This window comes from Mustela nivalis (assembly GCF_964662115.1).
Source record: "Mustela nivalis genome assembly, chromosome: 19".
Lineage (NCBI taxonomy): Eukaryota > Metazoa > Chordata > Mammalia > Carnivora > Mustelidae > Mustela > Mustela nivalis.
In genome coordinates this window covers 15,011,460-15,024,685 of record NC_139038.1, presented here as the reverse complement: position 1 = coordinate 15,024,685, position 13,226 = coordinate 15,011,460, and the positions used below count along the sequence as shown (strand labels likewise).

Genomic DNA, 13,226 nt, shown 5'->3' with positions numbered 1-13,226 from the left:
CGTCCGTGAAGGCCGCTGGGCCGAAGCCTGGCGTTTCCTGGCCGCCTCTGCCGTCGGAGCAAGGGTGGGGCGCGGAGTCGGCTCTCGGACGTGCGTCCATACGCGGGGTCGGCTCCCCGGGAGAAGGCCGGCCCGCGCCGTCCGCGCCCGCGGAAACGGATGCGGCCGCGCCCGTCAGGCTGCGCGGAGGAGACGCGCCGGCGGGTTCTAAGGCCATTCAGAGGGTCGTGCTCGGAACGAGAAGCGTGAACGAGGACAGAGAAGATGGTGCGCGCGCGTGTGTGCGCGTGTGTGCGTGTGCGCGCGTGTGCGGTCCTTCGGTGCGGTGCGCCTCTCACGGGCTCGTGGTCCCCAGGCCGGAGGCGCTTTGCTCCGGAGCTGCCCGGGCCGCGTGGCCGCGACGCCACCGCCTTCCCCCGCCCACTGCCCCGCGCAGGGGCCTCCGCCTCCGCCTCCAGGAGGGAGCGCGTTCGAGACGCCCACGGGTCCGGGCTGTTCGGGCCGGGGGCGGCTCCTGGTGGCGAGACCGGGTCCCGCCTCCGCCGACCCTCCCGCTCCCTCGTCCGCGCGCCCCTCCTTCCCGCCGCCTCACCGCCGCCTCCTGCCGCCGAAGCCCGCGCTCCCTCGCCGGCGTCCGCGCGCCCCGTCGCGGCGGCCTGTGGGAGGCTCGAGCTCTGCCACACGCGGCCGGACTCGGGCTGCGTCAGCCGCGCGGCGCGAGTCTCGTCTTCCCTCAGGCCTCCCGCGCGGCGGCGGGAACTGCCGGCTCGCACGTGCCGGACGAGGACGGGTCACGTGGTGCGCACGGAGGCTGCGCGCGCAGCGCCGCCGAGGCCGGTCGCGCGGAGGAGGAAGCCCGGTCGCCGCTCGCGCGCGGCCTCCTCGGTGCGGCGACCGGGCCGCCTGTGCTCGCGCGGCCCCGGGTTCGCGCCGCCCGCCGGCCGCGCGGGGCTGCCCGTGAGGACCGGCCCCGCCGTCCCAGAGAGGAGCCGACCGGGGGCGCCGGGGGCGCCGTCGGAGAAGCCTCTGCCTCGGGCTCGGGTCATGGTCCCGGGGTCCCGCGGTCCCGCGTCGAGCCCCGCGTCGAGCCCCGCGTCGGGCCCCGGCTCAGCGGGGGTCTCGCGACGCCGTCCGTCCGCCGCTGCCCGCCTGTGCTCGTCTCTCCCCGAGACGTGAGTAAACGAGGTCCTTTCCCAACCAGTCCGTACTCAGGGGCGGTCCCAGGCCTGGCTGAGGCTGTGGCGCTGCTCCCCGCGCGCTGTCCCCGGGGCCCGCGGCGCCTGCGGACGGACGACCGTCCCCGCGGGGCCCGCCGGGCCGTGGGGGCGAAGAGAGCCTGAGCCGGGGCTTCTCAAGAAACCCCAAAGGCTTTCGTGGCTCAAAAACGCGCATTTCAGGGAAGGTGACCTGTCCGAGCGGTTCCCGTCGGGCGGTTTCGTGTCCTCCGAAGCGGTTCCGCGTCTGGGTGGTTGCGGCCCGCCGGGTCAGTGCGGTCCACCCCGCCGGGCACACGACGGGAGGCCCGGCGCCCGCGGCCTGCAGGGGTGGGGTCGCCCCGGGGCGGTCGGAGCAGACGGGCGGGCCCGGGGCCTCCCGGCTCAGACGGATGCCGCGGCGCCTCTCGCAGGGACGGGTCCGGGGGCCCCGGCGTCCGCGGCAGGAGCACCTCCCACCCTCTCTCTCTCTTGCCGGGGCTTAGTGGGGAGACACACTCCGTAAAACGCAAAGATAAAGTCCGTCCGGATGCTTTGCCGGGAAGCAGGACCCGAAGTCCCTCTCGTACTTTCACCTCCGCCTCCCCGTTTCGGTAGAAATTGTATGTTAACATCTGTTCACACGAGAACACAGACCGCACCGCTCCTGCTGGGGACGCGAGTGGAATTCACCCCAACCCCACCCCACCCCACCCCACCCCACCCCAGTAAATCTTGTGAGTGCAGCAGCGTCCACCGTGTTCGCTCCGGGAGAGGGGAGCAGGCACATCTGATTTCTCGGTGTTTTTTGAGTCGTGGACAGACGTCAGCACAGCAGAGTACAGTGTGCATCCGTCCCGCCGCACGGACCCTGAAGTGTTTTCAGACGTTTCTCCTTCATCACCTGCGGCTCCTGGAGGGCAAAGACAGTGTCTCGCTTGCCGCTGTGTCCCCAGCACCCGGCGTTGTCTACAGATTTGTGGTGGATCGAGGAAGCAAAAGCTCTGTCGTCTTAAAGGTTTGTTCCGAAAGAGCCAGGCAAAGTCATTACAGAAAAGGAAAGAAGGTTTTCAAAAATGCAGTGTTTTCAGATAGTGAAATCCCCGGCAGGCACTTTGTCTGCACGTCCTTGCCAGGGAGAACGAGTGATCTGTGGTCGCCCCAGCTTGGGGTCAGTGGGGGGAGCCACCCGGTCCTCATGTGCTGGACCAGGGAGGGGCATACGGAGCTCAGGCTCCTGACTCGAAGGGGCAGTTCACTGAGCCCACCGTGTTCTAGACACTCTTCTGAGTGTAAACTCACTTTAGGTCATCGCCAGTTGATGAGGCAGCAGTTGTGAGCCTCCTTCCGCAAACGCAGACCTTGACCCTGGGTGAAGCTAGGTAATCGCTCACATGTCTGAGCAAAGCCTTCCTGGTCGTGAGTCACAGAAACCTAGAGCTCAGTTTTGCAAAGGAACCGAAAAGGGAGGGGCAGGAAGGGGCAGGGAGGGTCCAGGGACGTTCTGCTGAGCCCACAGTCAGACCTGCCACCAGAGCCAGGAGGACCTCGAACTTGGATCAGGAAGGAGCTGGGAGCCTGGCAAACGCACCCCGATGCGTCCTTCCGGCCACTGCAGAATGGCTCCTTTCTCTTGGTTCTTCGTCCTTGTAGAGAAGGACGGTGGCCCCGTAGTAGCTCCTGAAACCCTGTGTTCCAGGGCCGGCCACCTGCTGAAGACCTGACTGTCGCTCCCAACTCTAAGCTTTTTACAGGGACGACTGCATCTTCTTAGTAGGGTCTGTGGCCAGGCCACACATACAGTTACAAGTTTCTCCATGTGTGGAAACCAAGGATTTCAACCACCTCCATTTTGACTTCGAACCTTGTAATGCATTAGCTATCTCTGAACTCAGCCACAGAGCCTGCAGGCAAAGCATCATTTCCCCGTGGGAAGTGAAACCACCTGCTCCAGCAAAGATGGCCCTGAGCCAGCCAGACCCCACCTGTGACTGATCCCAAGACAGTGATGACCTGACCTTTACGGCTGCCTGCCCGTGTCCTCCGACCTTTGTCCCACATTTTTCCTATCAACCTGGACTATTTTCAGCATCTTGGAGACAGTATTTGAGACGCTAGTCCACTGCCTTCCCAGTGTCGGCCTCACTGGAATAAATTCCTTTCTTGTTTCACTGTCACTTGGCTCTCTGCGAGCGACTGGACCTGGTCCGTTTGGGGCCCCCGGAACCATATGCTCTCGCACGCCTGTGCCCCAGCTCTAGAGAGACGGAACGACGGGTTCTAGACAAGCGATGGAAGGGTTGCGGGTTTGACAAACACTGAACATGCACTCGCTGCGTACCAAGTTGACGCAACTGGTAAGATTTAAATTCCCGTTTGTCCAAATTCATTTCAGACTTGGGGCTTCTTCTATCCTATAATGCTTTAAAACAAATCTATCTGATGCTTTCTTTTAGTTCCTTTAGCCTCCCCAGATGGTCATCAAGTTTCTAGAAAATGTTGCAGAAAGCTCGCAGGAATGAAAGGCTTTCCTTCATATGCATTTGGCTTCTCGGCTTTCCCGTGTCCCCATCCGAGCTCTGAACAATCTAAATACTTGTTCTTGGCTTAAAATATTGACTTACAAACACATCTGAATCACTCGGAGAGATCACTGCAACGGACGATTGGGCCCTGCCCCCAGGTCTCTGATTCGTTAGGTCTGGAGTGAAGTTCAAGAATGTGTGTTTTTAACAAGTTCCCAAGAGGTTCTAATGCTGCGGGCCCGGGGACCGCATTTGCACAACTGCTGAACTGGAAGAGCCAAAGTCATGAGCTGGTCCCCAAGACACACGAGTCACACAAAGCTCTGTGTTTGTTTAGTTGACCCTTGAGCATCTTGGGTTGTCCCGTGTGGGTCCACTTATATGCAGGTTTTTCTGGTAAAGACAGTACAGTGCTGTAAATGTATTTTTCTTCCTTATGATTTTTTCTAGCTTACTTTATTATAAACACACAGTATATGATACACACGTGTAAACTATGTGTTAATCGACTCGTTCTGTTATTGGAGCTCTGGTTAACAGTACGCTATCAGTGGTTGAGTGTTTGGGGGTCCAAAGTTACATGGATCTCGGACTACTCGCTTCCCCCGGTGGGGAGGGCAGGGACCAGAACTTCTAACCCCTGAGCCATTGAAGGTCAGCTGTAATACAGAAAGGACTGAATTAGCAAACATGCAGGGAGAATTCAGCCATTCTCATTGTTTTGTTTGAGCAAATTTGGTAGAGAAATTGCTCAGAATTCTCTGAAAAGCTCTGAGTACACTCCTAATTTTTCTGCAAAACTTGAAGGTGGAACTGTATTGATTCTTACTGTAGAGAGCTGGAATCAGAAAATGCAACAGCTGTCATGAATTTTTAAAACGATGAAGACCTATAAGAGAGAGGTTTGTCATTTGACATTCTTTGGTCCTTTGAAGAGGAATCTGTTTTCCTGCGAACACATCTGAAACAGGAGGCACCCTGGAGCCCTGGGCAGGGGTATTACGGAGTGAGTAAACAGAAATTTGGCGAATTACCCGGCCCCCCTGCCCGCCTTGCTCATGACGGCGTCTGCAAGTGCGCAGAGTGAGTGTGGGGGCTGGAGGCTGGAGGCTGGAGGGTAGGGAGCCGAGGGGCACTTGGCATTTCACGGATTCTGCAGCTGTTTCGGAAATCAGAGTATCTATGAGGACAAAGTAGAGCCTTGAGAAGCAGCGAATGGAAACCTGAGCCAAGGAAACGAGAACTTGGAAAGAAGTGGATTGGCTAGAAATTCCGTGTTTTGCGGTAGACTTTGTCCCTATGCTGTTTACTTGCTATTCCTGAAGGACGACGACTAATTTTTACATTAAAACGTCTGCTGGGGTGTTACACTGCCTCCTGCTCAGAAACCAGGTCTAACATGGTGAACTACCTTGAGGATACTTCCCTTCTACCAATCGCCTGGTAATAATTTCTGGTCAAAAGTTACACGGTGTGGGGTGCCTGGTCACTCAGTCGGTTGAGCACCTGACTCTTGGCTTCAGCTCAGGTCATGAACTTGGGGTCCTGGGACAGAGCCCCACGCTGGGCTCTGCACTCACTGTGGCATCTACTTGTTCCTCTCCCTTGCTCCCCCTTCTCTCCAGTAAGTTGTTGTTTTAAGTAACACAGCACAACCATGTATCTACTTTTGAGAAATGAGATTAGTATGTGGTTAAAAACTTACTCTTTATAGGCTCAGAAGTGTGACTCATGATGTGATCTACATTTTACATTTCTTAAGGCTCCAGCTTTTAAGATGAATAATGAGACAAACTTAAGGGGCTACCTAACCGTTGAACCTTCCTACTCAAGACGCAGCTAAATGAACATTCCCAGTGAGTAGGATTTTCAACCTGAAACACGGTCGAAGCTGGAGATAAAGTGTCAGCCCCATTGGCTAAAAATTATCTTCTGGGCCTTCAAGTTTAGATCATCTCCATGAAACAATGAACTTCACCGGGAACGTGGAGTCCGTGAGAATCCCACCTCAAGGACCGGCAGCAGAGGGGTAACTCACTGCAGCATGACAGAAAGTGTGTGTTCCCAAGACATCCAGCAGGAACACTTCTTCTGTCGCTGTGAGGAACAGTTTGACTTTGCAATTTCCATTAATTATTTTTAAATGGGCCATTTCTGAGGAGCTGCATTAGCAGTGAATCGTGTGTGCTTGTAAAAGCCATCTGGGCCTGTTCAAATACAAAACTCCTTCAGTTAAAAACTTCCGTCCACAAAATACAACCATGTTAATTTTGAGTGAAACCCCAATTTGTATTCTACAACATCTTTTCTGAAGATAAGTAGATTTTAGAAAACTTGCATATTGTCCACTTAAGTGCTTATGTACCAAAATAATTGTATTCAGTTACTTCCCAAATCACGAAGACTTATCCGGTGTCCGTTGGAACAGGCCCTGTTCTAAGCACCCCTCGCGGGACTTGCTTCGCCCTGCTGAGAACCCCCTGAAGCACTGGACAGCTGCAGAAGAAAGGAGCCTGGAAGCAGTCTAGAAACACACGCTGTCATTCAATAAAAAATAGTGCTTTTACTGATTACATATAATTCCACTCTGTTAACATATATTATAAACTTTAAGGGTCAGAAACCGGTGACGTTATGTTATTCTTTACCGGGAATCACGAAGGTTATGGCTGCATGGTCAGTGAGAACCACTTCAGTCCTGGGTCACCCCAGAGCTACTTCCAGATGCTCAGGTCATCGTCTAAGCTATGGATGAGGCCACACTCTAGTTAAGTCAGAACAGGACATTATGTTTTCTTCAACAAACACTTCCTTTTTGTCTCCTGTCACAACATACAAAGTCTAACTGTTTCCCCATGGACTTGCCTCAGATCATCTGCAGGCCGGAAAGTCCGGGCCACGAGACGGCAGCGAAACGCTCCTCTGCCCTCACGGTCTTGGATTTTTCATTTTTGCCCCAAACCCTACCTTATGACTAAAACTGAGCGAGCCCTGCAGCGCACTACCTATCAGAAAAGTGTGTTTGTGTACACAGGAGCACAAGGACGGACGTCAGAGTCTGAGCACGAGTCTGGCGGACCAGAGAGGAGGGACTGTGGGGAAGAGGGTGCTGTAGTGTTGAGCTGTGGAGCCTGTCGGGCGTCACTCCAGCTTCTCATCTCCTTCCTCCACGTCTTTCAGGCTGAGGACTTCCAAGGAACCTCGGCCCTTCGTCTCCTTTTTTATCAGCTCGTCGATTTCCCTGAAGCAGCCTGGGTCAACCAGACACACCTGAAACACGAACACAACTGCTCACCTCACGAAGACAGAGCGACACAGCACCACCATCCTGGGGACAATCACGCACTTTCCGAGTGTGCCCACTGCTCGAGCTCTACAGCGCAAGAGCCAAGACCATGCAGCGGGCACCGGACCGGGTTGGAGTCCAGCCTGTCTTTCCTCACCCCTCCGAGTTCTGATTTAAATTCTCATCAGCACAGTGCACTGCTGGTTTCAGAATTCGGGGATTCATGGCTTACACAGTAACATCTCGCACTCATCCTAACAAGTGCCCTCGGTACCCCCCCATCATCCCTGTCTGTCTTCTATCCTCACGAAGAATCCCTTATGGTCTGCTTCCCTTTGCTGTTTTCTTTCCCCTCTCTTATGTTCATGTTTTGTTTCCTGAATTCCACATGTGCGTGAAATCATGTATCTGACTTTCTCGGACTTATTTCGCTCGGCGTGACGGTCTCTAGCTCCGGCCATGCTGCTGCAGATGGCCCATCTCGTTCACTCTGATGGCCACACCACAGTCTACTGCACACGGACACTGCAACCTCCTTCTCCCTTCAGCAGCTGATGGACACTCGGGCTCGCTCCGTAGTGTGGCTGTGGCTGCTGCTGCTGTGAACATCTGGGTGCATTACCTCTTCAAATCAGTGTTTCTGTACTCTCTGGGCAAATACCTAGTCCTCCAATCGCTGGATGTAGGTAGCCAGAGCAACCTCTGTCTCTAAGTGTGCGTGTGAGCCCTGGGCACAGGTGTCTGCTTCCTGCCTGAGGACGTCTGGATTCCTTGGCTACAAAGTGAATGGGACTAGAATACTATGGTTCTTTTGCACTAAAATTTAGCATGAACATTTAAAGTTTTGTGAAAGCAACGCTTTTTATGGACATCTGAAGGAGAAAAAGAAGCTCAAAGTCCCATTTAAAATCACATGTGAAGTTCTGAAAAGATCTGAGAACTTCAAAACGTCAGCTGTGCTGTTCCACATTGCGGCGACCTGCAATGACCCGTCTAGAGCTCATTTATGCGGGAGCTCTTGCAGAATCTCAAGGCGTGAATTTGCAGACACCGGACCCTATACTGTGTCTAACACCGTGGGGAGAGGACCCAGGACACAAGGTTTCTGTTGCTTCTACAAATGTCCTGTGGTAGGGGGTACCTGGGTGGCTCAGTCCGTTGAGCATCTGACCTGTGGTTTTGTCTCCGATCGTGAACTCAGGGCTGTGGGACTGAGCACAGGGTCTGGCTCCAAACTGAAAAGGGAGGCTGCTTGAGATTCTCCCTCTCCCTCTACCCCACAAACCCTCTCAAATAAATGCATCTTCAAAGAGAAAAAAAGAATTCTGTGGTATATAAGACTGTCCAGCTTTTAGTCTTATTTCTAATTTTCTGTAACAGAACACTCCCTGTAAAATAGTCTCTCTTCCAAAATGAGCGCGGACTTAACAACAACAACAAGATCCCAAGTGTGCTTAACTCCAACTTAGTTTTACTTAGACCTCGACATTCTTACTTAATTCTGTGTCAGAGGTCTTGGGAATGTCTTATTGTTCATACCCTCTGTCTGTTACGCACTTATGACCACAGAACGGACGACTTTGGTAAGACGGAAGCATGGGAACAAGAGTGTGTTCATCTTACAATCTCTAACTGTTGGCCGTAGTCCTCGCTCTCGACGACCTTGATCAGGGGCTTGAGCTTTTCTTTCAGCTTCTTCCCTTCGTTCACCGGGAGAAGGAACCGGAGCCTCATGTGGGCACGTTCGATCTGCATTTTCTCCTTTAACTGCTTTATCACCTCCAAAGCCTAGGAAGACAAAATGGACAATGATGGCCATTTCGCTGCTGCTTCTGCTCCATTTTTTGGTAAGGGATCCAAAACCAAGCGGGTTCTATCTGGCTGAATCGGGCAACAGTCCTTAGGACACAGAGAACAGGAGTAACTGTAGGAAAAAAGTGATAAATTGGCACTTAAAGAAGACAAACCTTTGTGTTTCATAAAACAGTCAAGAAAAGTGGAGAGACAACCCAGTGAAGAGAAGACACAAGCAGGTTGCACGTCTGATGAGGCACCAGCATCTAGAACGTGTACAGGACGCTTATGACTGGATGATGAAGACACAGATCATTAAGAAAGGGTCAAAGGACGCAGACCGTGTTTTCCCCACTGAGGACTAGGGTCAGTAAGCACATGAGAATATGCCGAAATCACAGATATCAGGGAAATGCAAACCAAACCCAGAAGGATACACCCAGGACGGCTCTAGCAAAAAAGGCGGATTAATTACAAACATCATCAAAGACGTGGAGAAACCGGAACCCCTGGGCACGGACTGTGGGAACGTAAAATGCCTCGGCTCTTTCAGAAAATGGCAGGCAGTTCCTCAGAGTTAAATACAGCCACTGTATGACCCACTAATTCCATTTCTGGGTACAGAGAAATGCAAACTCTTGGCTTTGGCTCAGGTCATGGTTTCACGGTTGTAGGATCCAGCCCTGTGGTGGGCTCCACGCTCAGTGTGGAGTCCGCTAGAGACCCTTCTCCCTTCCTCTGCCCCTCCCCCCACTCGAGCGCACACTCTCTCCTATAAATAAATACATCTTTAAAAAAAAACCCCAAGTTTTATCTTTAAAGGACTGGTTCGGAAGGAAGAGGGGAGCCGTAGTACATTTGTGCTTTGTTAAAAAAGAATTCCACTCTTTCTCCCTACAACCCCCTTCATTTCCTTACCCCGTCCCAAAACCTCTACCCCACTACTTCTAAATAGTACCGTGTTACAGATCATTTTCATATTTTCTTCAGAGGAAACGGACTTTTATTTGATACTTTCTGACACTGAAAACCGCTCACCTGCTGTTTTGTACTCTTATTGGCTTTGACCGAATAGTGGATGTCCTTCATGGCTCTCTCAATCAGGATAACCGTGTACGGTCTCTTCGTCTCAGGGTTCACACACTTGTCGGCTACGATGGTTGCTATGTCCCTGAACATCTGCTCCAGCTGCGTCTGCCGCTCTTTATCTGACACCTGGACCTCCCCTTTACTCAATATCTAGAAAACCAAACAGATTTAAGAAAACAATGTTTTCAGTGTACGTTATTTGTGAACTAACCACAGGAATTAACAACTTGGGGAGAAATTAAACCCCATCGTCCTCAGCTACCGATACACCAGTAAGGGTCTGAGCTGCACCTACAGGAGACACTGGATTAACTTGTGCCGTCAGATCTTGTATGTAGGTGGGGCAGGGGAAAAGGCAATATTGCACAGGTGGTCAATGGTGAAAACCTTGAAATTCTACCTTCAGGTACATTACGCTAAAAATATATAAACGGACAAAGTACAGCAGGTCAGTAGAAACTTAATTTTGGAGAGTGTGGCAAGATTGTTCATGTCCTGAATTATTAAAAATGATGCCACACAGTAAAAAACCCAAACGATGTGATTAAGAGCAGAGAACTTCAACAGGCAGTTCCCAAGGAAGACATACGGACGGCAACAGACTGACAGAAGGAGGCTCACGTCCCCTGCCATCTGGGCAACGCAAATCAGAACCACAGTCACCACCGCACACCTGTCGCAGTTACTGGAGCAAAAAACCCAAACCATGAAATGGTGAGTGTTGTGGAGCCGCGGAGAAGGGGAGCCCCTCGCACCGCTGGTGGCATGAAAACTGGGGCAGCCGCCGTGAGACCGAGGCCTGCACTACGGAGCGTTAACACAGCAAACGGACGTGCACACCGGTAGCTGCCGCGCGTCCCGACGGGTCAGGCAGGCACGGCACAACGCACGTGTGCAGACGTGCGGACACACGCAGGAGCATGACTCAGCCATGGGAAGGCCCGAGTCCTGCCACTTGCAGGGACAGGGACAGCCCTGGAGGGACGGTGCAGGGAAGCGGGGAAGGATGGGAAGCGGGGAAGGATGGGCACCGCGCGACCTCACTCCGGTGTGTGACGCAGGGACAGCCAACAGGGACGAAGGAAAACCCCCGCGGACGCTCAGCAGTGAGCTGGCGGGGCCGGGCGGGCGAGTAGGGACCGAATGAAACGGCGACAGGGGCTCGAGGTCTGACATCCACGTAGCAGAGACGTCCCAGGCCACAGGGGCGTCCGCGCACGGGCTCGGCGGGACCGCAGCAGCGCTGCTGGCGGACAGGCGGTGACCGCGACAGGCGGAGACCGCGACAGGCGGAGACCGCGACAGGCGGTGACCGCGCCCCCCGCGCCGCGCACCGGACACGAACGCCACCGCACGGCAGCGGTTTCACTTAGAAGAGAGCTTGCGGGGGCTCCTGGGGGCTCGGTCCACGGCGGTCCGACCCCGACTCAGCTCGGGTCACGCCCTCAGGCTGCGCTCGGCTCCGCTCAGGCCCCCCCAGCCCCCGCCCCGCCCCGGGACCGGCCGAAGCCCCGCCGGGAAGCGCCCGCGGCCGCGGCTCACCTGCTTGCAGACCTCGGTCTGGTCGTCCGTCCCGAACGCGCTCAGCAGGTCCTCCTTCTTGGCCACCTGCCCCTTGGACACGTTCACGAACACCGAGTGCGTCTGCAGCACCTCGTCCAGGTCCTTCTCGCTGCCGACGGCGGGACACGCGCTGCCTCAGCGTCCCGACGCCCCCGCGCGCCCCCCGAGCCCCGAACCGCGGCCGCCGCCCCGCCCCTCCCCGGGCGCGAGCCGGAAGCGCCGAACCGGGCGGGGGTCCGGGGCCCGACGGCGGCGGAGGGGACCCTGCGCCCGCGGACCGCGGCCGACCCCGGCGACAGCAGCGGCGCCACGAGCCCTTCGGACGCGGGGCCCCCCACCGCCCCCCGCGCGGAAGGACCCGGGCCCGGGGCGTCCCGGCCGCGCCCCGCACCCCCGCCCGCCCCCGGCCGCCGCACTCACACGCCGCTGCGCCCCCCGCCCCGCCCCGCCGGCCGCGCCCCCGCGCCCCCCGCCCCGCCCCGGCCGCCGCACTCACACGCCGCTGCGCCAGCTGACCACTTTGTTGCGGTAGCACGCGATCTCGAAGCGCTTCCCCGCGCGCTTCATGCGCACCACCGCCACGTTGGTGAGGCGGATCTGGTTGGTGGGGGTGAAGATGGACATGGCCGCCGCGCGCAGACCGGGCCGAGCCGCCGAGGACCACCCGCGCTCGCTGGGGAGCCCCGGGCCGCGCGGCTCCCCACACCCGGCAGACCTACGGCGCCGGCGTCGGGTGTGCCGGAAGTCGGGGGAGGAAAAGGGAGCAACAACGCCTGCGCGCGGCGGGTTTTACGACGTCGTTCCGCAGAGGACAAGCGAGGCTCTCTTCCTTCCCGTGATGCACTTCCGCCAATGAGCTACGCCGCCCTGGTTGGTAGTGCACGGGCTTTTCTGCAACCGGGCGGAAACGCGACGTCCGCCCCTCTTGGTTCCGCAGAGCTCGGGGCCACCCCACCTCAACTCTTTTTTGCGGGAAAACGAAGGTGAAGTTGAGAAAAAAGGAGGACGAACCCCCGCGAGCCCATCGCCCCGCTTCAACGGTGATCAACGCTCTACCGGCCTTCTGTCCTGCCCCTTTTTGCGTTGGGGTAGACTACAGCCGGTTACGTTAGCTTTCAGTGCGTCCGTGTCTATTCCTTCCAGGCGCGCCCGGCAAGATCAGCGCATCGCCGGTCCACACCACAGTCCCCGAAACAAGCCCTTTCTGTGGTCGCCGCGCTCCCCCCGAGGACCGGCCGCGGCCGCGCACGCCGTCGGGCGGACGCTGCCCTCTGCCCGCGCGCGGCTCTCGCGGGTCTCTCCCCGACGCCGCGCCTCCCTGGCCCAACCCCTCTGGACACGCCCCTTGCGCCTCCGCACCAATTCGGGAGCTTCACCCGGAGCCGTGGGCGGCGCTTCCCTCGGGGCACGCCCCTTCCCGTCGGAGCCAATCCCGACGCGCCGGCGACCGGCATGGCGGCCCCCAGCGCTGAGGCGGCGGAGCGCGCTAGCCCGGCTTCAGGGTAGCTCGGCGGCCTCCGTGCGCGCGCCGGCGCCGGGCGCTCCCGGTCTGCGGTCCCGGGGCCTGTGCGCCGCGGGCGGGCTCTGAGGAGCATGGGTAGGGCCCTCCGGCGGGCGGCGGGAGGAGGGAGGAAGCCGCGTCCCCGGAGCGTCTCCCCGCGGAGCGCGGGCCCGGGCTTCGGCGCGTGCTGCCGCCGGCGGGGCCGCGGGGCGGGGGGGCGGGGCGCGGACCGGGCTTGTCCCCGCGGGCTCGGGATGGGCCCGGACGGGACCGAG

General features: G+C 57.0%; 2 protein-coding genes and 1 long non-coding RNA gene across 4 annotated transcripts in view; 2 read left to right on the top strand and 1 right to left on the bottom strand.

The window, feature by feature from the left end:
- The first annotated feature begins 2,027 nt into the window (after positions 1 to 2,027).
- Positions 2,028 to 6,663, top strand: LOC309854874. The gene is made up of 2 exons (XR_014306471.1): positions 2,028 to 3,550; positions 3,650 to 6,663. It is a non-coding gene; the product is annotated as an uncharacterized lncRNA (long non-coding RNA).
- On the bottom strand, positions 6,262 to 12,776 carry SBDS (SBDS ribosome maturation factor). Its single transcript, XM_082714448.1, has 5 exons — positions 11,947 to 12,776; positions 11,430 to 11,559; positions 9,837 to 10,037; positions 8,628 to 8,792; positions 6,262 to 6,988 (listed from the first exon to the last, which is right to left on the bottom strand). The coding sequence occupies exons 1-5, from the start codon at positions 12,072 to 12,074 to the stop codon at positions 6,860 to 6,862; spliced, it is 753 nt and encodes a 250-aa protein (XP_082570574.1). The 5' UTR covers positions 12,075 to 12,776; the 3' UTR covers positions 6,262 to 6,859.
- A 76-nt stretch (positions 12,777 to 12,852) lies between these two features.
- The window catches only part of LOC309854802 (S-adenosyl-L-methionine-dependent tRNA 4-demethylwyosine synthase TYW1-like), a 204,168-nt gene continuing 203,794 nt past the window's right edge, over positions 12,853 to 13,226 (top strand). Inside the window, exon 1 of one of the 2 annotated variants that reach the window (XM_082714315.1) lies at positions 12,853 to 13,047. In XM_082714315.1, coding sequence (XP_082570441.1) covers positions 13,044 to 13,047 — 4 coding nt within the window. In that variant the 5' untranslated portion in view covers positions 12,853 to 13,043. The remainder of the gene's footprint in view (positions 13,048 to 13,226) is intronic. The other variant, XM_082714316.1, reaches the window with a different exon arrangement.